The following is a 23,450-nucleotide window of genomic DNA, read 5'->3' on the forward strand; positions in this document are numbered from 1 at the left end:
CGATCCTCAATGGAACGGTGGCGTTCCCCCGTTCCTCCAAAAAGGAACTAGTTCCTGGAACGTCGTTCCTTGGAACGCCGTTCGTACAACACTGCCCTCGGCGCAGTCCGCATCAACTGAATACGGCTTAGAAATCACGGAACCACTGCTGACGTCATAGTTACGTTATTTGTGAAATCGCAGGTCGCCAACATTTGCGACGTCAGCATGGCGTCATATACCATGACGATATCACATGATGTGGTTGCCTGGTCAAACGTCGGCCGAACCCGAAGGCAGCGCAACACCGCGTGAGATGCAGAAAAGTTCGGAAGGGAGGATCGATGCCATCAGCATTGATATCTCTTATCAGTAGGATGTTAGTTCGTTTGGCAGCCGATACTTGGTGACAAATCAGACCGACACTTCTTTTATTACGAGGCATCGATCGCTTTGTGTAATTTGATCTGCCCATTAATCGTATAATGCGGCCCCTCTTCTCTATACACGCGTCCTCACTTTGTTCGCTTGAAGTCGTCGTCGACGCGAACGGTGATGCCGCTGTGCGGGTCGTTCGCGGGCGCCGTGGGGACGTAGTGGTAGAAGCGTGGCAGGCTGGGTCGACTAAGCGGAGTACGAAGCTTCAGCGTCTCCACTCCCAGAAAGGTCTTCGAGTCGAGGGTTAAACGACCCGGCGGCCAATGGCCCTGCACCACAAACGAGAAAAAGAAATGGACGACGGAGAAGCGACTTGCAGCAGCTGCACATATTTGTTGACGCATGCAGTTCCCAGTCACTGCTATATATACAATGCTGCCTACAGCGCTTTAAATTGACCCATGACGAAATCAGGTTGATTTTGAAGGAGAACGCAATTATTTATTATGCAGGGTTAGAGATAAAAATGCCTTGAATACTAGGAGGATGGAGGAGAGACCACAGTTCCCGTGTTTCTGTCGAATGTGTGGTGTTTGTGGTACTTGTGTCGGTTAAAAATAATCGTAATGTCCCTTTGTTAAAGCTTGTGAATATTTATTACAGATAAAACGTTGTGGAATGCTGTTTTGAAAATGGTTATATTATCTTTCTAGAGCTGCTTTCAAAATGGTTGCCTACTGCTTCAAAACTATTCGAATAGTAGTCGATTAGTATTGGTATTCAATTCTATTCTAAATTTCACTATTCGCACTCCCCCGTTGATCACGCTACTGCTCATGCATCTGTGGCCCGCACGAACATAAATTCTCTCTATCACAGTGAACCAAGCAGTTGATCTTGCATTAAAAATTCGATGAGCCAGCATTTTATTTTCAAATATTGTGTATTCCCTCTTACAGTGCATGTAATTCATACGCACACCCTCGGCGCTCTCCTCGACGTCACCAGCGTCTGTTCTAGGCCGCCGGGGACGAGGCGTTAGCTTGGTGCGAACTTCTGGGGGCACTTCGATTTCCTCGGCTGAACGGTCTTTGTCCGCGTACTGCGTGAAGAAAATGCGTCATCCTATTCTTCAACACGTAAAATGTGAGATTTTTAAACACAGTGGACTTAGCCGAGAGGAAACGGCGAAATTATACACCCAAACACGCGATCTGTTTAGTGGGCATGCCGCAGTGGGCTGCTCCGCATAAGCGACTCGGAAAAGCGCGCCTAAATGCAATATAGTTGGCTTGTAATGTCAAGCTGTCCAAATATTAGAGGTATTTCGGAACAACAATTTTAAAAGATATATCTTCCGCAGGCAACACTCTTACACTTTGAGCTACATTACTTGAAGACGGAGACACCATATCTACCGCATGCAAATTTCTTACATTCCTTTAGCTGCAATACTTGAAGACGGAGACATTGTGCTGACGCGAGAATTCTAAACGTACAATCGAGTAATAACCAGTGTTTCACAAATTATGCTCTTGCTGATACTTTCGTGACGCACGTTTCACTCTTCGAGTACTGGCAGGCGAGTTCGGGCGGCATATCCATATTAAATGTTTCATATCTCACAGGCAATTCCTAAAAATTCTGTCCAGTGAATTTAACTGTAATAACAGCTGGATGTCGGTGACAGTTTAGTAACTCAGTGGCCAATTTCTATCGGAAAAAGTTCATGCTCATCGGGAGACCTTGCGGCAGCGACCATTCCTACTTCTACTGACCAAATTTTTAGGAGGCTTGTGCGGCGGCCGCCTCTTGTCCTGGTCGCCCTGGTCCAGTTTCAGCGATGACGGGGCTCTCGAGCTCGCGCCACTCTGGTTGAGGCAAAGAAAGCCGAGGAAAGATAACGTGGTCTCACGAGAAGAAGATTCACATTTTATTACGACTCTCACACGTCGGGAATGGAATAGCTAGAGTGACAAAATTGAATTGTGTCTTCCTGTCTCGTTATATTAGGAACTGAAGGAAATGTATAGGCTTGCTTCTCAAACACGCGTGGTAAACGGCCGATAAAAACTGAAATTGTATTTTCTTATTTTTTGGGGCGCACAGTTGCCCAGTTGAGTGTGTTATCCTCTTAGCGACGAAATTGAGCACGGTATCGGTGTTTATTACTTTTCATTTCTTATAGCATAGCGTGTGAGATTCTCCCTGAGGTATTTAACGAAACTAAATGCCAAGGGCACTAAAACAGCCCGCTTCTAATAAATATTCTCAATAAAATAGGTGACAGCTCTGTGTAACAGCTTCAGCGTGTTCTTCATAGCGGTAAGGACTCTCTGTACAGAGTAAGCGATAATTGTCGTCGATAACTGATAGTATTGTGAGGCACTCGCTAACGCGACACTTCGGATTCATTACAGTAACATGTGCGCAACGTGAAATACTGTAAGCCAGCAATCAATACACCGCCATCACACAATACCCAGTATTGGACGCCATTCGTTGCCAAAGACTTCACTACATAAGGAAATAGCAAATGAAGCACGGTGTGCAGTTCGGCAAAAGTATATTAGAATATTTGGTGCCGTGCAGCTCTCAGGCTGTAGTAAAACAGTTGTTTTTTGTTACAGTACATCGCAGGGTGATTCCACGTAAGATCGAACAAACGATGGCTGGTCGACCTCTTAAATTTATTTCATAATTTTATATATTGCTGTCTGATGAGTGGAAAGAAGAGATCCGCAATTTGTTTTGCCGCCAAAAATTTTTTCGAAGCACAGGAATTCAATAATGACGAAGAGGTGGAGTGGAGCGGTCGTCCGCTGTGCTGTTTTGGCCAACTTTCGTTATGAATTGCACAAAATACATTAATGTTAGGTAGCAGAAATTTCAATAACTAAATATGTGCATGCTTTTGCTTCTGCTCAGGTATTTTTAGTTTTTATGTGTAGTGTAGATGTTTTTATAAAAAACCTCAAATTTAGCCCAGGAACCGTTATTTTCTTTACTTTGAACGTCTTTATCTCAAAAAGCCTTGTAGCAGAGCGACAAAAATTCCGCATTACGTTCTTCGCATGCTTATCTACCGAACTGCCGAATCATATATTTATATAACGTTTCAGTAAAGAGATATGATGGAGCTAAGTTCAAGAAAACACCGAACAATGGAAACTTCTGAGGACAATTAAAAAAAACATTTTTTATATTTCTCACACTTTGTCCTATTATTCTCCTCCACATCAGCTTTCACAATCATTGAAAACATGTTGCATAATGTCGTTGCACTAATAGTTACGGCCCCTAGCAGAAGTAGTCCATCTCACTGACAGTCACTGATCTTTCGGGCGTTAAACGTTCCTTCAAAGCATTTGTGTCTAGGTAGGTAACTCTGCGAAATTTTGGCTTCTTTGCAATAATTAAAGGAGTACTCACACCATTTTGAGACATCGCAAAAGGGACATTTTTTGCGTCTTGGTATGCAGTGTCAACGCTGTTCACACACTGGGGTCGGAGAACACGTATAAATATTTTAATTTGACTTTGAAGTTTTCGCCGCTGAGCATCTGCAAGCCAGCCCCACTGCAAGGACATTATCCCGATTAGTCAGGACAGTTCCCCCGATTTTGCGAGTTCTGCGTCCTGCACATAACCTAAATCGTAGAAATCGCTAAGGGTCACTGGACGACAATTCACTCATCGTTGTTTATGTGCACCACGAGCAGATGACGGATTTTCCGCTAGTACGTCGTGAGTTTCTGTATCTCCGTGACGTCAAATTGCTATGAAACGACGCTGAGAAGCCACTCGATATCGAAACCGAAAGTGTCTTTTTAAGGTGGCGCTAATTAAAATATATACGATGCATTCCCAGGCACCACAATAGTCGTTTTAGGTTTCTCGACATCAGTATTTTTATTTAGAGCAACAATCCGCAATTTTTTAAAATTCGCGTCAGTACTCCTTTAAGAGCAGTGTCCCCCCTTAAGGGGGGACACTGCTCTTAAAATTTTTTTCTCATTTCTTGATCGATTTCTTGATAGATTTTGATGATACTTGGTGAGTTTATGTATATTTGTGTGCTGATTTCAAATATGCAATTATTTTTCTAGTATAACCGGTAGTTTTTAAAATACGATATATTTCATGTGCCTTTTGGGGAGGCAGAATTTTTTTTAACAGAGAGAGTTACGAAGTAAATCAGCATATCACAATAAATTGTTATCAGAACTGAGTGCAATGAAACAAAAACTGATGTTCTAAGCCCATTAGAACAAAAGTTATGGTATCTTGAACATTCGCGAGGGAAATCGCAGCTTGAAATTGATGCACTCGTGAATGTTCAACATATTGTAACTTTTGTTCTAATGGGCTTAGAACATCTATTTTTATTTCGTTGCACTCAGTTCTGATTACAGGTTATTGTGATGTGCTGATTTACTTTGTAACTCTCTTTGTTAAAAAAAATCTGCCTCCCCAAAAGGCACATGAAATATTTTGTATTTTAGGAACTACTGGTTATACCAGAAAAGTAATTGCATATTTGAAATCAGCGCACAAATATACATAAACTCACCAAGCCAAGTATCATCAAAATCGATCAAGAAATGAGAAAAAAATTTTAAGAGCAATGTCCCCCCTTAAGCTTCTTGTGCTTCGAAAGGTACTCTCCACAATATACTCATTCAGAGCTATACTTTCTCGCCATGAGACGCACAGGAGGTGTAGGGCAAGAGCAAAGTTCAAGAATTTTCCGCGCTGAATGAAGTGTGAACAGCGCACCGAACGCGCGGCCAGTTCAGGCCGTCTGCTGCCGACATCTAAGATAGGCAAGCGCATCCGGTTACCGATAGTTTTGCTTTTCCTTCCTTTGACATTCCATATTTTGCTTTGCCACTGGAGCGCCACGTTCATGCTTTCCACTGATCGCAACTGGCGCAGCGCAGTTTCTGTGGCAGCAGCGTGCGTGAAGCGAGAGCTCATAGCGTTTTCATCTTGCTTCCACTTCCGCCGTTTTATCAGCGCCTAGCTGCGATGCGAACAGAGGACGGATAGAATAGCAAAGCTCCAGTGCACGTGCGTTCAAGTCACCCGAGGGGCGTTGCTGTTTCGAACTCAATCGGTCTGAGGACGCGAAAACGAGCTCTCACTGCGCCGTCTCTTACAACGAGCATCGCGGGTGCGCGCGCGCCTGCTCGGTAGCCCCGCGCTCGTGGGCGCTGTAGTGACCAAATAATTTCAAAATTAATGTCTTCAGTGCCGGCAACACCTCTTTCGGTACTGCTGGCCTTTTAATAAAGAGAAATTCAATACTGCCTACATTTTATACACTTGCTGGGCAAGAAGTCGGAATTGCTAATCCTTGCCTAGGGGTCTTATAATAGGGGCCGTAACTATTAGCGCAACGACATTATGCAACATGTTTTAATGACTGTGAAAGCTGACGTGGAGGAGAATAAGTGGACAAAGTTTAAGAAATGTAAAAAATTGTTTTTTTTTTTATTGTCGTCAGAAGTTTCCACTGTTCGGTGTTTTCTTGAAATTAGTCCGATCATATCTCTTCACTGAAACGTTATACAAATATAAGATTCGTCGGTTTAGTAGATAAGAATGCGAAGAACGTAATGCGGAATTTTTGTCGCTCTGCTACAAGGCGTTGTTGAGATAAAGACGTTCAAAGTAAAGAAAATAACGTTTCTTGGGCCAATCTTGAGGTTTTTTATAAAAAAATCTACACTACACATAAAAACTAAAAATACCCGAGGAGAAGCGAAAACATGCGTATATTTAGTTTAAGAAATTCCAGCTACCTAACTTTAATATATTTTTTGCAATTCATAACGAAAGTTGGCCAAAACAGCAGAGCGGATGACCGCTCCACTCCACCTCTCCGTCATTATTGATTTCCTGTGCTTCGAAAAAATTTTTGGCGGCAAAACGAATTGCGGATCTCTTCTTTCCACTCATCAGGCAATAATATATAAAATTTTGAAATAAATTTAAGAGGTCGACCAGCCATAGTTTCTTCGATCTTACGTGGAATCACCCTGCAGCAGCCTTTCGCTAGCTGTTGCCTTAGTTGCTCATCTCAATCATCGCGCAATCACGCCTCCAGCCTTGCAAGAACGAAAACAGAAGGAAACATGAGCAGCGCTTTACCTTAAGACCCGCTTCATCCCTTGTGTCCGGCGGTACTGTTACGGCAGCCAGTCCTGTACAGAAAGGCGCGGTGGCATTATGAACTTCCCATATTGCATAACGTTCTTTAAAGCAATTCAGCAGACTGTTACAGACAGCGTGCAGAACCTAGTGTGCTTAAGAGCACCTATTTTTGGGCGAGTTGGTTTTGCATAGCAGAACAGCTAAGCGCGTGCAAACAAGGAAAGAGGCAGGTGATCACCATACAAGCGCTTACTTCCGACTAATCATTTATTCGCACAACTTCCCAGTATGAGCACTTTCTTTCATGACGTTCCAAGACTGTAATGCCGACGTGAGGTGAACGTGCTCAGAAGCAGTGTTTCTTTAGATGATAAAATAATGTTGAAAGTAAGCGTTTGTGTTGTCATCACCTCCATCTGTCTTTGTTTGCGTGGGCTTAAGTGTTCTGGTATGCTCGTCTTTCCTGGATGACACAAAGATCGTTAACTTTCTTTCAAGGTGCCGCGAGCTTATGCACTTATGACTGATGTATCTCAAACATGACACAAGGAACGATAAACGCCTTTCACGATTTTCGCTCAAGCAAACAAAAAGTCAGTTGTCCCGGATGACGCTTCCTAGCGTCACTGGCTAAGAGCAGCTATACAAGACGCGAGTGACACCTACGAACTTCTGAAGCATGTCCAACTTGCCTTCTCTGCCTTTGTACCCACAACTATAACGACGTGATGTTGTGATGTTGCAGTTTGCATTAGAGCTGTGCACGGGCCGTATTTCCGAGCCCGAGCCCGGCCCGGGCCCGCTGACTTTGTCGAAGGCCCGCCCGAGCCCGACGGCAAAGGGCTGCGAGCCCGCCCGGCCCGGCCCGACGTACGAAAACACAATCCCGGGCCCGGCCCGGCCCGGCCCGGCTTTTTGAAGGTTCTCTCCGAAAACGTATGTTGGAATCGGATGCTCTCTTGCGATCGTAATTGTCCCGTGCGTGGAGGTGCAGCGTGGTAATCCTAAGCACGTGCGTAGTGCCTGGCCTTGCAAACTTTGGAGGGTGCGGATGTTCGTCTTGCATGTATTGGCCAGCATCGGCAAGCTGTAACGTAAAAATCCCAGAAACAGTGCTCTGTAAAGCTGCATCATGGAACGTATCGATGTGCCCCAAGTTTTCCCGCAGAGGAACCGCATTATGTGAACTATGGAAATTAGTCTGCTCTTCAAGTAAACGTAGTGGGCGCTCCACGAAAGATCCCTGTCAATAATCACACCTAGGAAGCGATGGTTCTTCTGGTACGAGACATTTTGGCCGTTGATAATAACAGGATATGGTGTCATGGCCTTGCGTGTAAACGCGACCAACTGACAATTTAAGAGCTCACATTAGACATCTCTGCCGAGTTCCCGGTCACCATATTGCTGCGTTGCCACTACAGAGACCGCAAGCCGTGTTTTCAAAGATTGTTTCGACTCATAGAGAATGCCTTCCGTCGGGCTTTACTCCAACAGCAAGACCACTGTCGCCTCCGTGGTGCCTACAACAACCACAGGTACGCCTCACAATTCCGGGAATAACGAAGAAGAGCCGTCATTCGACAGTGGCTCTACGACAGGCGACATTGTCACTACTCAACGAGGAGTATGGCCAAAGGACACACATTTATACCGATGGATCAGTCTTAGCCGACAGCTCCACAGGTGCTGTTGTTATTCCGGCCTGCCAAGTGACTGTCAAGTTCAGGGTGTCACACGGGACGACATCAACAGCAGCGGAGCTTGCCGCCTTACGTGCTGCTATCCTTTATATCGCGGAAGCCCAGCCTCAAAAGTGGGCTGTCTTTTGCGACTCTAAGGCATCCCTTCAGAGTCTGCAATAGGGTGCACGAGCAGTTAGTGAACGAAATGAGAGAAGCACTTCACCAAGCTTTATCGAAGGGACATGACGTTGTGTTCCAATGGCTGCCGGGACATCGTGGTATTGTGGGTAACAACCTCGCTGATGATGCTGCTCGGTCCGCTCACGAGGATGCCCAGACAACCCCAATACCCTTGTCGAGGACAGACGCTGCAAAGGGTCTACGCTCGTTCGCTGACACCATGACGCAAACTTGGTTGAGTGACCCCAGCGTCTGCAACCGTCGCCTGCATGAACTAGACCCATCGAGGAAGCTCCAAGTTCCATCGCACCTCCCCCGCCGTGATGCAACTTTACTGTGCCGCCTCTGGTTAGGAGTAGCTTTCACGAAGGCGTACTCTTTTCGCGTAGGAATGGCAGACACCTCAAAATGTGACTCGTGCAATAGTAACGAAACGATAGAACATCTACTGTGTTTCTGTGGACGTTTTGTGAACGAACGAAACGTTCTGCGCGATGCGCTGAACAAGTTAGACGACAGACCGTTTTCCGAAGAGAAGATCCTCGGACCGTGGCCCTACGCATCGCAGGCCAGCAAAGCGACGCGAGCATTACTGCTGTTTTTAAAATCGACCGGCTTAAACGACCGCTTGTAGGCATTCAATGGACAGGTGCATATGTACCCTGACAGTGCCTTCTTCCCTCTTCTTTCTTTCTTTTAATCCCTTCATCCCTTCCCCCCAGCGTAGGGTAGCAAACCGGACGCGCGTCTGGTTAACCTCCCTGCCTTTCCTTCATTTCCTTCCTCCTCCTCCTCCTCCTCTCCGAAAACAAAACATCGTTTTCCGGTAATTTGGCATTTTATTAAGCATATCGAATATGATCAAACGACACACGACGAACCGTCTGTATTACACAGATTACAAACTGTCGTGCAAAACAGCAAATAGTCCCACGATTCCGGCTTCAAAGAAGTGCGGCGCTTTTGCTTTATGTAGCCCGCCGAACTGAAGTTGCGTTCGCTGCTTGCACTCGTCGCCGAAATTGCTAATATCTTTTTTGCCAGCCTGGCAAGCTTGGGATATCTCTGCTGCTTGTTTTTCCAGAAGACTAAAACTTCAGATGGACAGGCGGACGATTACATAGAGAGATAATCGGAGAGCTCCCATTTTGTTTAAAGTAGCGAATGGAAAGGAAAAGCGGTAAAGGACGGTCGCGTAAAAGGCGCTGTATGCGTGCTGGAAAACAATTCCCGCTCATTTTATATATTTCGGGCTTGAGTCGGGCCTGGCGCCGGGCCCGAGCCCGGCCCGATAAAACTCCAAGTAGCCCGAGCCCGGCCCGGGCCCGAGGTGGAAATGCGTCGGCCCGCCCGAGCCCGGCCCGCGGGCCGGGTCGGGCTCGGGCTTTCGGGCTACCCGGAGCCCGTGCACACCTCTAGTTTGCATAATTATCATCCGCTAAGCTTCCACGGATTCTACGGGGATCACTCTACACCGAAAAATCTGGCGGCGGCCGTGCAAACTGAGCGAAGTGAATGGGAGATTTTCACAACTCAGATCTCATTACTGGACCACGAAGAACGCCTTAAATTTATTGTTTGTGTAATACAATTCACCGCATGAATTTCCGATATCCGTAAAAGTACTTCCATGACAGCAGGCACAATATCATTTCAAGAGGAAAGGGCCCGAATTCTCTATTCTGATATGCGCGTGGAAATATACGCATAAAAGTGAAGTTTCGGGCCAACCTTATCCTGGCTGTTGTAATGATAAAAGTACATGAAGAGAGCTTATAGCCGCCGGCTCAACAGTTGCATGGTCCAGCAAAAACCGTTTGGAAATGTAGCTTTTTTCGAAGTTATTTCAAAGTTCGAAAATGTTTCCTCGAAGTTTTTGTATTAACAAGTAGAAAGTGACAATAAAAAAAAACTGGGATGTTGGGATAAAGTTGGAATTGATTTCATCTGGTAATAGAAGTTCCGCTCCTTCTCATTTCCGCTATACAGATTGCTTGTTGACGTTATCATGTCGTGATTAGATACTCCACATGCGTGTATTTAGTTGAGCAGCAAACGTACCTGTGAGCTTCCTAGGCAGGCACTGACAGTCGAGGAAACAGAGCCGCTGTCTGTGGTACACGTCCACGTCTTCCACAGACGCGCCCTCCAGGCAGGTCATTCCTCCGATGACGTAGACGCGGTCGTCGGCATTGGCGGCCGCGACGGCGTGACGTGGACGGGATAGTTTGAAGCGGAATTCCCATCGACCCCGCAAGGAGTCGAACGCGAGGACGTCGACAAGGTCGGTGAAACTGGTGGGGTCGCGACCGGAGGGTTTGAGGCCACCCGCGAGCCACAGTTCGTGGTGTATGGTGAGAGCGGTGCAGTAGGCGCGGGGCTCCGGGAGGCTCGGGCGTCGTACCCAGCTGCACGTAGCAGTAAAGAGGTTATTTTATCATCATTACAATGATCATGTCATCACTGCCACCCGATTTTATCCCAGATGGAGCACAAAGACCCTTCTTCTCTTTGGTATACATGTGCTCCTGTCTTGGATGTTGAGTGGTTGTAGGAAACATTAGACGTATGCAAAGAAAGAAACACTATGTCACTGCCCTATTGGGTAACCTCCCGACACGTGTTGTCTTGCATCCGCTGAACAACCCTGTCGCAGTTCTATATAGCATCAAGATTTTCTTGCCTAAGAAGGCCGTTTAATGCTCTACCACACTTGACCGTGTTTGCCGTCCTTCTGAACCATTTGGCTGTATTTGTAATGAAACAGAGAGGCTACGTTGGGTTAGATGAGGTTGGGTAAGTTGAGGTTAACAATGTGAATGCAAAAGGAATGCTCCGCTGCGCTCTTCTTCTTTTTACCTCATCTGCAGCATCACCTACCCGAGGTCGCGGTAAGGACCTTATTTTTCTAGCGCCCAGCTGTCATGCCCACAATTTCTTCCTCCACTGCTGAAATATTGCCGTTATGCAATCTCACTCTGGCTATGTGAGGTGTCCACAAATCTATTCACGGGTGGAGACTGGTACGTTATATACTCACGTGCGCTCGTTGGGGTCCGTGGCGTGCACGGTGGACAACACCTCGGCGGGCGCCATGCCGGTGAAGACCTGCTTCTTGGTGGTAACCCCTCCTACCACGTACACCATGCCGCCCAGGAAGCCCACGCCACAGGCCATGAGGGGCAGTGGAAGGTGGCGGTACGAAACCCAGGTGTCCGACGCAGGGTTGTACAACTCCACAGAGCTTAGGATCCTGGGAAGATAGCGATCGTCATGTTCCAAGCATAGTTGTAGGGTAAGGCGGTGCAAAGTGATGCATGGTGCAAACTACGACATCTGTCCTTCCTGCTTTTATGTCTGAAAGTAAAAAGTACTTTTTTTTCATTTGGTTGATAAATTCCGGTAGCTGTTCATTTATTTTGATAAGAAATGTCGCTAGTGTTGGAGCGAGCACGTGCAGAAAAAAATGCGTGGTTGTCGTGACCCGTGCAAAAGTCTCCTGCTCGCTGAAATTGTCGGAGCCGTGCACGAAGGCACTTGACGCAAGTTAAACAGCGTAAGTACTTATAATGTTGGCTTGTGCCTTGAGATGCCAAAAGGTTAGCTCTGTAAGTGTCGTGTGGGGTGCGGACGTACAAGAGAAAATCATCTAGGGCTTCTCGGGATGACAACTACATACAGGGTACATTGGAAGCTGTTAGGGACAAGGCTCTATCATTAATATTGGCTGAGAACAAATCACTCTGATTGACGTCGTCAGTTCAAGAATGATTTCAGGTTGTAAATATTTATATTCGTCCGATGTTCTTGGCCAGTCCTCTTGTGTGGGTAGGTGCGCATATACCTTGGCGCGTCATCATAAGTCCTTTGGAGCTTGTGCAAGTGGCTCGGTGTCTCCAAGGATGTTCTCCAGACACGTTCGTGAGAATAGAAAGAATTGCAAATGTAAGCTCTTCACAAAGCCGTGTTGGCATGAAAACGACCAGTTTTGTCTGAAAACAAGAAACACATCTCAACAATATAGAGAAAGGTGGCTTGATGTGCAAGCAGTTGTGGAGCCCCAAAGCGCTATGCTTTGTTTGAATTGCGGGCACGGGACGTAAAGGCTGGGTTCATCAAGGTAGCATTGACGGTTAAAGCGTGACTTTTGAAGAATGGTGATGTGAGCGAGTTGGTCAATGTATATTTCACAGAGTTTGCACCGTAACTACACGAGCGCTGCAAACTCTCGATCGGCAGCGCTCGTGTGCGTCCCTCGTTGCCTTTCTTACTTCCATGCGTCGCCTTTCTTTCAGCACTCACGTGCTTGCACTGCAATCTCTTTAAAAAGGGGTGAGATTTTTATACTACTTCTGCGACAGCTGATCTATTTAGCTATTATACTACCTAGTTTACCCCGCAGCTTAGGGAGGAATAAGACATATGTGACATTTATTGTTTATATAAAAACGAAAGCCTTTGAAGCAAGGAAACATGAACCTATATATGTGCCGCATGCCTTGCAGCGATAAGAAGGTTTCCGTTCTGTTGTTTTGTGGTATCAAATGAAATTTTTGAAAATATTTTCTATTTATAATTTTTTCTTATTTTATCCCACCCTACCTAAATTGTTGTCTGTCTGCAGCGATGATAGAAAGGAGTGCCGTGCTGGGCTGCTCTGAAGACACGAAGACGGAATGAACCACCTCAACACAGACGCGGGAGCTGTCTGTCTTGAGGTTGTCCATTTATTGTTATTAGCAGTGCGATATACACGTAAACAAAGCTCGAAAGACAAACATTGGAATGCTTAAGTTGGAAACGTAAGTGTAAAAGGGAGAATAGATAAACAAGAAGCAAAAGCGACCGAATGGCTTGGTCGGTATAGCATCGCAAGCCATGTTGCAAGGAGTGCGCGTCCGGCTATGGCCTGCGGAAACTGTCCTATGTTTGTTTCTTTATATTTTTTTTTGCCTTCTTACAATTTAAAATCCATCGCGCAGTCATTCTTTTTAAGTATTTACTGCGACGTCTCATATAATGAACGATATAATGAATAGGTTTCCTGGCTGTCTGGTTTGTTCCAGTTTGTACGTACTGTTGAAAACAAATAAAGTCAATCCCGAAGATGGAGACGCGCGTCAAATTACCATGACTAGTGCAAAGCCGAAACGACGGGCACCTGTTTAGACCCAGCAGTTTTGTCAACTCACGTAGCGAACTGGATGCTTGAGCTTAAAGTCGCATTCGCGAGTCATACTCTATGTGCCTTTCCAAGGCGAAAGCCTTAGATGCTTTATCAGACGCGAAATTTGACCGTCGGCGTCCCGCCTCGGTGGCGTCAACACGATTGATGCACAATATCATCATCATCAGGTGATGATGTCACCATATGACGTCATCACCACGTCACAGATCGGTAAATTTGTGACCCCACTGTGACGTCAGTACAACGTCAGAACGACGTCACCTAATGGGACGTCATGTGTGACGTCGCCACGTGACATTCTAACTTGGTCAAAGGTGGGGTGATCACGAAGGCAGTGCAAAACCAGGTTTGGTGCACAAAACTGCCAGAGGAGGGCGGCGGAGGATCCATACATCGGCTTAGAAGAAAATGAAGATGGCTTACGCCTTCTAGTTGTCTAAGACGAATGCGTAAGAGACCATGTGAAGTTTTTTTTTTTTTCGTTCTTGCTGCTGTTATATACAGCAGCAAGAACGTTGAATGCTGCTCAAGCAGGGAGAAGACGCCTCGCCCGTTTAGGAAGAACATGAAAGGACGCGCAGGGGGGCTCGGCAGCGGAGGGGGGGGGGGGGGGGGGGGGAGTGGGTGTTGAGGTCGCTCGTGCGGCAACTATGGACTTTGTTTCTAAGGGCGCGGTCGCGATCACAGACGCACGCGCTATCCCGGCACGCATCAGCGGAGAGCTTATACCCTTCTACGTGGTGCGCTCTCAACGCTAAGAGATTGTGCGAAAACCGCCCCTCTCCCTGGAGAGGCCGTATTCTCTTGCACCAGCGTTTTATAGAGTTACGCGCGACCGTATATAAAAGAGTTAGCTCCCAGTCTTATTTCATAGAACATTACTGGTTGTTGCTATCGCATTCATGGCTTCGCAGTGCGGTGAGACAGATTTCTTTCCTCAAACCTATAATACCAGCTCTTTGGCATGGTACTAAAACGTGCGGTAACAGCAAGCCGCCCATTCAGTTCAGCTGATCGGGCACATGCAGTAAAATAACATCTACGCTCGCACACGGGAAACATGTGGTGTCGCCGTGCTGTAGAAACTGTTCAAGCTGTGTTTCAGATATATAATGTTCACTGATTATATTGATGGACATTTCTGTGACAGTTGTGGCAAAACAGACCTTTCAGAACACCGTAAGTTTTGCTTCATACAAGCATTGTGGCAACAGATTAACTCCAAGAACGATTATTCTAGAGAACAGACGTAACATACGCACAAAACTCTGTAAGGAACGTATCAGTGCGTCTCTTCTGTCCATTCAATGCAGTATTTTCTTTTCCTGTATAACGTATACTCTATATGCGGAAACAAAAGACGATGTTAGGCTCGATGTGTATTACTTATTACTTCCCTCGTAATAGTAAATCTAGCTGCGCTGGGCATGCAAGTGTCGTAGTTGTGATCATGCTGATTGCCATTAATACAGTATTTTAGGTACCCTGGCCTTCCTTTGCCATACAGAGCATTCTGTACATTCGCAGTGTTTACCGAGTCTTTATTTGGCTGCGTTCGGATAAGATTTCACGTTATGAGAAGGTCCACTAAATAAATTCGAAATTGAACCATAGGCTGGTTCAATTTGACACATCAAATTGCTTTTGTCTGACTGCGGATCCTTAATGCTAACGTAATGCACAGTGCACGAGCACTTTTCAGCTGTTCTGAGAGTGCCCAAGGCAATGGGCAATGAAAAAGCCAGTACAAACGGGACTAATTCTTTTAAAGGAGGACTAGAGGTCTGTGAAATGAGTCTAGATGTCCCATAACACCGGAAATGTTCGAAGAACCTTGGTAAAACAACCTTGCTGGCCACTTGTCTTGCAATACGCTGCAAAACACGTGTCAATCGACCTTTAGTTGCGTCGCTTACAGAACCATTGGCGGAAGCAGTAAGCAGCTTACTAGAAAAATATAAGGAGGCGCAACCGACAGCAGCAATTGATGAATTGCTTGTGTAAGCATGCCATCATATCGCGGCAACAGCAAAATGACTTGTATTGATATAAATCTGAGCATGAGCTTTGGTAGAATCTTCAACACTTTGTGTCTTGCTTATACTGCTCGGTTATAGAAGCTCGGTTAATGCCTATGCCGATGGTTACCCCTAACACTAACGTGGCTACAACAATACACACGTGTGTGTCCTGTTCACATCCGTGTACATTTTGCGTCACCTGTCGCATTCAAGTAAGGGAATCCGCTATAAATTCTTCATGAACATAGATAAATCAGAGAGGCCGGCCGACATTTCGATAGGTGGACCAACGACACTCCTTACTCTTCCTTGTCGTCCTTGCCGCCAACGACCATGATCTTCTCGTAGACAACAGTGGCTCCGTGAAGGGCCCTGGCGTGCAGCATATCGGCCACGCGTTCCCATCGCTTCTCGCGCACGTGGAATTTGAACACCGAGCGCTGCGCTCGGCCTAGTCCTCCCTTGCTCCCGACCACGGGGCCGCGGCCGCCTGTAGATGGACGCATTCGTGCTTGAGGCTGGCAATCGTTGTTCCACAAAGAACGTAGTGATAGCACGTAAGATGAAGGAACTTTTTTTTAGAGCACAGCTCTTAGGCGCCTGTTCCTGGGCAAAGCGGCGTCGCCGTCGCCGTCGGTGGCGTAACCGTTAGACATATAAAGTGAACGGTACACATGGAAAAATAGACTGACAAAAAATACCCAGGATCGAATGGGATTTGAACCTGGGCTCTCTGGATGCCAGTCGAGTATTCTACAGTAGAGGTACGCTGTTGCTTGAAACACATTTGCAAAAAGACCCTATACAGACGCCATGTCGGGCATGGCAGAGGAGTAAAATAACAACCAATAAGCACACAATGCTAATTCCGCAAAGAGTGTGTGGTTTAATGCTCACCACCCACTGCAGAGTGCTAAGCCATAATTCTTAATCGTTCAGCCACATTCAGCATCAACAATGGGCACATAATACCTTACAGATGTGTAGCTGGCACCTCGCTTATCCGCAGTAAGACGAATACTGACACAGTCGGTGCTGTCCTACTTCACAAAAATTATGATTTATGGTGTAGTCGACACCTTGCGGAAAGCAAAAACTTCAAGCACAGTTGGTCTTGCCCCAACACGAAGCTGCGCTCAGAATTCGCTTTAGGCAGAATCGAAATCGTCGGTGGATTTTTTGCAGTTGACTGAACCCATCTTACGATTATTGTGTATAAGTTATCCGGCCCGCCCCACTTTGTGGCGGCACCGTAATACACTGTATATGGGATCGAACCGCTTCGCTGTGGTACACTCCGTAGAATCGGCGTGCCCACTAGACATGGCCGATTCGGTAGAGATTAGTGCAGAACTGAACTGTAATTTGTTAGTATGAAAATTAGTGCGAAATAGAACAGCAATTTGCTAATGCGGGAGCGACCGAACAGGCGCACAAGACCACAAATCCCTGGGAAAAAAACGATAACATCGAGAGATTTTATTTATTAGGTAATTAAGTGTGCTCCTTATTATGTGTGCTATTTCCATCCAGAATACCGAAGCATTGTGTTTATTTTTAACGCATTATGGTATAGCCTATTTTACGGACGGGCTTTGGTGCCGCCATGCTGGGCTGCTAAGTTTTATCTTCATCAACTAAGCGAACAGTGTTACAGAGGGCGTATACACATGAAAACTGCTCGGTTGGTGCATTCGGCGTTTCCTGACTATCAGTTCACGTCAGGGGATACAAAAATAAGAAAACATTCGTTTAACAGCCCATGACATTGCGGCGCCCATATGCCTTACGTAACAGTCTATAGACAGGAAACTCGGTAACTTCCGCGTCGGTAGGGGCAGTTTAGTTGAGGACCCGCATAAGCCATATTGGGGTCAGATAAAAATTCACACAGGCCAATAAGAGTAAGGGTAGGAAATGGAATGCTCTCGTATATAATATCTTCCCTTCCAGGTTCTAATGAACTGCCGAACGAGCAAGTTTAGTCTGTTTCATATACCGATAACGTAGATGCAGCCTGCGTAGTAAACAATGGCGTGGTAGTTTCGTGGTTCGGGCAACGGCGGAATGGCGAGCCATTGGTTCAGCTGAGGCTTGAACACGTACGACGACTTTCCTGCATTGTAACAACAAGTTTTTTTATGGACACCGGTAAACTTAGCATAAACAGAATAGCGCGAAATGACGAAATCTGCCTGCTAAACACACATTTCCTTGCGTGATGCCAAAATAGTCGGCCAAAGCGCCTCCGAGAGAAAATCAAGAATTTAGCTATTTTTTCTAAGTATGACAAACATAATGCGTCGGCAATTAGCATATTTATTTATCTCTGAAGTGACAACTGTGCAACTTAGCTGTGAACCTGATCCTTGACTCCTCACTCACGCAGCAGTGTTCCATACCAATATCTGACATAAGGCGTCACCGAATTAAATTTACGCGACGCAAAACCAATCACGCATCCTTCATATTAGATGAGACTAGCGCTGTACCAGCCGAGGTGTTGTCTGGTTCCTGGAGGTCGGTGCCGCCAAGTACAACCACGACAGCCGAATCCGAGTTCTGCACTTTGCCCACGAGTGATACCTCCTGGGCCTCCTCCTCCCTGGCATTCCTGCGAATGTGCTTGCTCAGCGAGGAACTCATTGGCGGTGTAGTGTGTTGCAGAACGGTTAAAGCACACTTGAGCCACAGTGATACTCTGCCATATGTCACAACATCTTAAAAAATGAAAATCTCTCTGATGTGCGATGAATACAGCACGGAGGGGGTAATATTTTTGTTGTGTTGGAATGTTCGGCTTGCATTTGTTCGACACGTTCTTGACATCGAAAGTACAGTAGTACTTTCTATCTGCTCACTGCCAATTCTACCGCTCTATAGTTCGCTATATTTTCACCACCATTGGTAGCCGCCCTTCAGTTTTCAGCCGTTTGCGCCAGACAGTACTAGCGCTACGAGCGGAAACGTTATTTTCATTGTATTTTTTATGTTATATTTATTATTTCCAAGTAAATTCAGCTGAGAGTCGAGGCAACGAATCTCCTAGAATCTTCCGAACTTCACCCCAAAAAAGTTAATATTGCACACGACAGGATACACTCGACCACTCCGCACCCTTCCTTTGTAAAGAAGCTGTTAGGGTGGCGACAGCTTCTTCTCAATTTGTCTCAGCTCTTACGGCTTTCACCACATCCTTCATACCGCCTGTAATCGAAGCCCTGTATCCTCCTTAAAACGAAGTCCACAATACACAAATGGAACGCGCGCCCTGCTGGCTCAACGTTCTTATTCCCATAATTTAGAGCTAATAGTGTGCTCGCCATTGCCTATACCTTGCCTCTGTGGCCATCAAATCAAGCCGTCACTACGTACGAATTCATAAAACAGAACGTATTCATACTTCATTTGAGACTGCGGCTACGAAAGAACACAACAGGAAGAAGAGTAATGAATAATATCTGGAAAGGTTAGATTACAGCGGCCAGCCTGTCATGGTATACGCCAGGTGAGATGGCGAATTATCAAACATTGGTAGTCAGATCAAAACGAAAGTGAGGCGCGTACACCCATTAGCACGTACCTTCTTCCAAACACGCTAACAATAAAGTTATTCAAAGGTTGTTATGCAGGTGCCCCACCTGGACTAATGATCGTGATCAGGGTCGTTCCGGGTCGTCGGATTTCTTGACCACCATCAAGTATGATCGCTGCTACACGGTCCAAACGAATCCGCAGCGCGTGTGGCTCTGATATCAGCCAAATCTCAATCTGAGAGCCAGGCTGACGGGATGAGCAGTACCTCATCCAGATCAAGCTTGCTTCGGATACGCTGAGCGCGATCAATAGTGCCCTTGTGACACCTGTGTTGTGACCTGTCTAACGAAATTGCTTCTGTACGGGTGGCCTTAGGATTTCGTACCTTGCCGAGGTTCAAGAGAGTGCCGTAGCTGAATTTTGCCGCTTCGCATGTTTCAAGCTTTTCCCAAGACATTCGTTTGGTCGTAAAGCGACCACAGATGAAGACAAGGAGAGGTAGGGCCCACTCCTAATACGGCAACAGCGTAAATGTGTATTCTCACCTGCCGTCCTTCTTTGAAGGCGAGGACATCCCACTGGCACTCATGTCCAGGCCCGACGGGGTCGACCTCTTGCCCCAGCCTAACATTTTGGGTACAGGCTACCAGAAGGAACGGAGGCCAGGCCCGCACGCTCACCGCTGGCCGGCTTCTTCTTCTTCTTCTTATCCTCAGCCGATGGATTGGCGTATGTCTACTGCTTCTTTTTCTTCTTCACATCAATAATAGTGGCTATACCCAACGCCATGCATTGATTAAGAAGCGTGTGGATTATTCTAATAAAGAGAAGCTTAAGCACCTAAAAGATTACTTTGAAGTGTATAATCCCAGTTTGTTCTTGGATGAATTAAAAAAATCGATATGAAAGTTCTAAAAAGTAAACGCAAATAGTATTTTTTTTTTTACAAAAGCAGCCGCTGTGGCCGCAGGGATTCTTGAGACCCTGAGCGAACACGGTGATGTCATATTCGGTATGCCGTATCGTCTGCAACAGCAGCGCATGTGCAGCGTAGCCTCCGCGATTAACCCTGGCGCCGAAGCGCAGCCGGAACTAGTGACGGAGTCCATGGTTGAAAATACAAGACGCAGTCATTGACATTGCTCTCGGCGGTTTCTCGTTGTGTGAGACACCGTAATACAGTTGCACAACTTTCAGTATCTCTTTAATTACTTGATCGTCCTGTACATCAACAGCTCTCTCGCAGTTAGTTACTTTGCCGACAAAGGAACCGATGCTGACGTAGTTCATTTGTTCGCTTGTACGCCCACACTTCCGGCGCGCAAGCGCGGCCGGAGCAAGACAAAGTTTCCTATCGGGTATTCTATAGCTCGTGAAAAAATTGCGTCATCATCGACAGTAATGTCGGTCCTTGTTAACTACGAAGTTTTACTGAAATCTAGAACCACTTAAGCTTCCCTTTAAGCTCTAAAGCATAATCACTGGGTATCTCAGCGGGCTAAGATTACTTGGTGGCTCACATTGTCAGAAACTGTATGATGGCTCATTATCAAACATTTCGTTCATTTCTTACGACTGCCTAGGCCTCTTCACCAGCTGTAGTTGTGCGTCCCACTCGTTTCACTGACGGTAATTGGGTAGACGTTGTGTGCGCATCCTGGTTGCATTCTGAGACTATATGAGACAATGTGTTGGACAACTTGAAAAATCTGCAGTAAGTAGCGCATGTTCCAAGATGTATTGCAGGTAGCAGAGTGCCGAGAAGTCGATCGCGATACTTGAATGCGTTGCAGATCGCCTCTCATCAGCCGTCAATGCGGCGTTCACTATTTCCGCGCGTTTTCTGATAATGTTCTAGAATTTCATCATGATTCGTTCGCGCCCTTTCGTAAGTTCTAGCGGTAAACAATGGTAGTCAAACACACAAGTCAGAGCTTCGCCACAAGGACGAAGAAATGAATGCGATTGCAAGAGAGTGCTATGTTGCAGGAAGAACTTCCACTAGCCCCTACTTTGTCTCTTGTAGCTAGCAGCTCTCTCCTTTCGCAAGCGTAGCCGCTGCAGCGAGCAAAGTTACCTTCGCGTGGTCTATAGCTTCAACGCAAATTTATCTATCAAAGTGCAAGTCTAAGGCGCACATCTTTACTCCGGTGAAACAACAGAGAGCTTCAGAATCGGAGATCTAAGGTGCTAGAGGACCCAAGGAGTTTACGAGCCGCCAGGGCGCATGCGCAGAACCCAAGCCACTCTTATGCTCTTGCGCTCGCGTTGTACTAAGACGCAAAAATGGAAAACTAGACACTTTTAGTTGGGCGCACGCAGAATTTGCGTACGCTGTGCACAATCGTTGCGTGCGCTGAAAGTCAAGGGCGCTACAACAGTTTTAGTTTAACGTACCGTGATGCGTTTCACTCAACTAGATGAGTCGTAAGAGAGATGTAAGTGTTTTCACATGCTTACTAGCGCCACTGCCGTCAGAAGTATCCTATAGGTCCCAGGAGTAACGTGGCCTCTGTGATCTGCACGCAGGACCTCCCGATGGCCTGGGTAAGGGCCACTATCATACAAGTGAGGCCGCGGCGTTCGCTGTGCGCATTTTTGGCGTCGTTCCTGGGTGCATTGGTTGCGCGCGTTGACCTTTGCCGTAAACGTTGAGCACTACTACGTGCACACAGCTTTGAAGCTGGGTACACTATGTAAGAATGGCGTTTGATGGGGTACGGCCGCGCTGGATCGAACATAGCGTTCTAGCCAGCGTGGCTGTGAATGAAGCTTAGCATACCTTACAGCAACTGGTCGCATTGCAGGTATTCTTGACTTTCCGATCTACTAGCAGCATTTTCAAGGAGTCGAAGTTCGCACAACGCTCAATGCGCGTTATGTTGCAGCATGAATAAAAATACGAACCAAGCTCACGTTCTTTCTTTCTTTTTTTTTTTACGGCGTCATTCGCCGAGAGGCCTGACAGAAAGAGATAACGCGTTCGCGCACACAGCCTGTCGAACACGGTTGCTTGAGGATTTTTGTGAGACGCCAGCCTATGTCTTCCTACTGCTCAGGACGCCGGAACATGCAGCATTGTTGTACCTTGTCTGGCATGGAAACATGGCCTTTCAATGTGGAGTACACACGACTTGCATCGGGTTCACTGTTGCTGTCTGCTTCAAACGCCACTGCAGCCGCCTCGCCGCCAAGACTCACGATATGGATGGGCGTCTTCGTGTCCATTGTGTAGTTTTGTGCATATCGTGGGCTAACTATCTGTACCAGGTATTAGCTGGCTGAGGGTCATTGCATTTGCAGCACCTTTGTCAGCGCGTTTGTCTTCTAAACTAAAATAACCTGCTATTCCAAGCACCACGTCCCTTTCGTTCTACCCATGCAAAGAGCAGTATAAAATTACCCGCCGTGGTAGCTGAGTACGTAAGGTGTCACGCTGCTAAGCTGGACGGCGTGGGTTCTATTCCTGGGTGTGGTCACTGCATTTCGATGCGGGCAAAATCAAGCGAAACCTGTTCGCTTAGTTTAATTGCAAGTTAAACAGCCCCAGGTAGTCGAAATTATTCCGGAGTCCACCATTATGAACTGCCTCATAATCATACGGTAGTTTTAGCACATAAAACCCCAGAAAAGAACTTTCCCTATGCATTCGCGCAAGCTTACATTGTGCACAAGTTTCCTTATGCCCTTTCCAAAATAGTTCTGCACCACACCTGCTTGTGCTCTGCCTCCGCGATCGACCCAACTTTGACCATGCGACTACGTGACGTGACGACGTCAATATGTAACTTCACACAATTTTGGCGATGATCATGTCATACGTTGATGCCATCACGTGATGACTTTTCGCATCAATCTTGTTGACGCCGACAGTAAATTTTGCTCTATATAAGGCATCTAAGGCGTTCGCCAAATATTATTGTCTTATAAAACTTTCAATGTCTATCTTCCTTGCTCTTGATTTTTACCTTTGGCGGACACCCGCAGGGTAAGGGCAATGATACGCTGGTATGCCCCCACGGGACTGGGCGAAATGGTTTCATGATGTGCGCGACAGAGATTTAATGTTATTCATGTCGTGAGACGTGAGCTACCTGCCCTATACACTACTGTCCTCCTATGGCAATTTTGGTACAGAGCAAGTTAAGGAGACGACCAGGAGAGCACAAATTCGTAAGCAGATAGATAGATAGATAGATAGATAGATAGATAGATAGATAGATAGATAGATAGATAGATAGATAGATAGATAGATAGATAGATAGATAGATAGATAGATAGATAGATAGATAGATAGATAGATAGATAGATAGATAGATAGAT

General features: G+C 46.3%; 1 protein-coding gene across 1 annotated transcript; it reads right to left on the minus strand.

The window, feature by feature from the left end:
• Positions 1-1,191: 1,191 nt before the first annotated feature.
• Positions 1,192-19,758, minus strand: LOC119381942 (beta-scruin). The gene is made up of 10 exons (XM_049412945.1): positions 19,673-19,758; positions 18,083-18,291; positions 17,590-17,706; positions 15,894-16,080; positions 11,422-11,634; positions 10,443-10,789; positions 6,514-6,566; positions 2,136-2,228; positions 1,337-1,459; positions 1,192-1,227 (listed from the first exon to the last, which is right to left on the minus strand). The coding sequence occupies exons 1-10, from the start codon at positions 19,756-19,758 to the stop codon at positions 1,192-1,194; spliced, it is 1,464 nt and encodes a 487-aa protein (XP_049268902.1).
• Positions 19,759-23,450: the final 3,692 nt, after the last annotated feature.

The sequence above is a fragment of the Rhipicephalus sanguineus genome, chromosome 2, assembly GCF_013339695.2.
Source record: "Rhipicephalus sanguineus isolate Rsan-2018 chromosome 2, BIME_Rsan_1.4, whole genome shotgun sequence".
NCBI lineage: Eukaryota > Metazoa > Arthropoda > Arachnida > Ixodida > Ixodidae > Rhipicephalus > Rhipicephalus sanguineus.

Bases quoted from the DNA above. Each gene is read 5' to 3' on its own strand.
- LOC119381942 (XM_049412945.1), bottom strand. From the start codon at position 19,758: ATGTTAGGCTGGGGCAAGAGGTCGACCCCGTCGGGCCTGGACATGAGT. The intron at 16,081-17,589 runs GTATATGAAACA...GTCCATCTACAG, and splicing joins AGGCTGCATCTACGTTATCG to GCGGCCGCGGCCCCGTGGTC. The intron at 10,790-11,421 runs GTGAGTATATAA...TGCTACGTGCAG, and splicing joins ACGGACCCCAACGAGCGCAC to CTGGGTACGACGCCCGAGCC.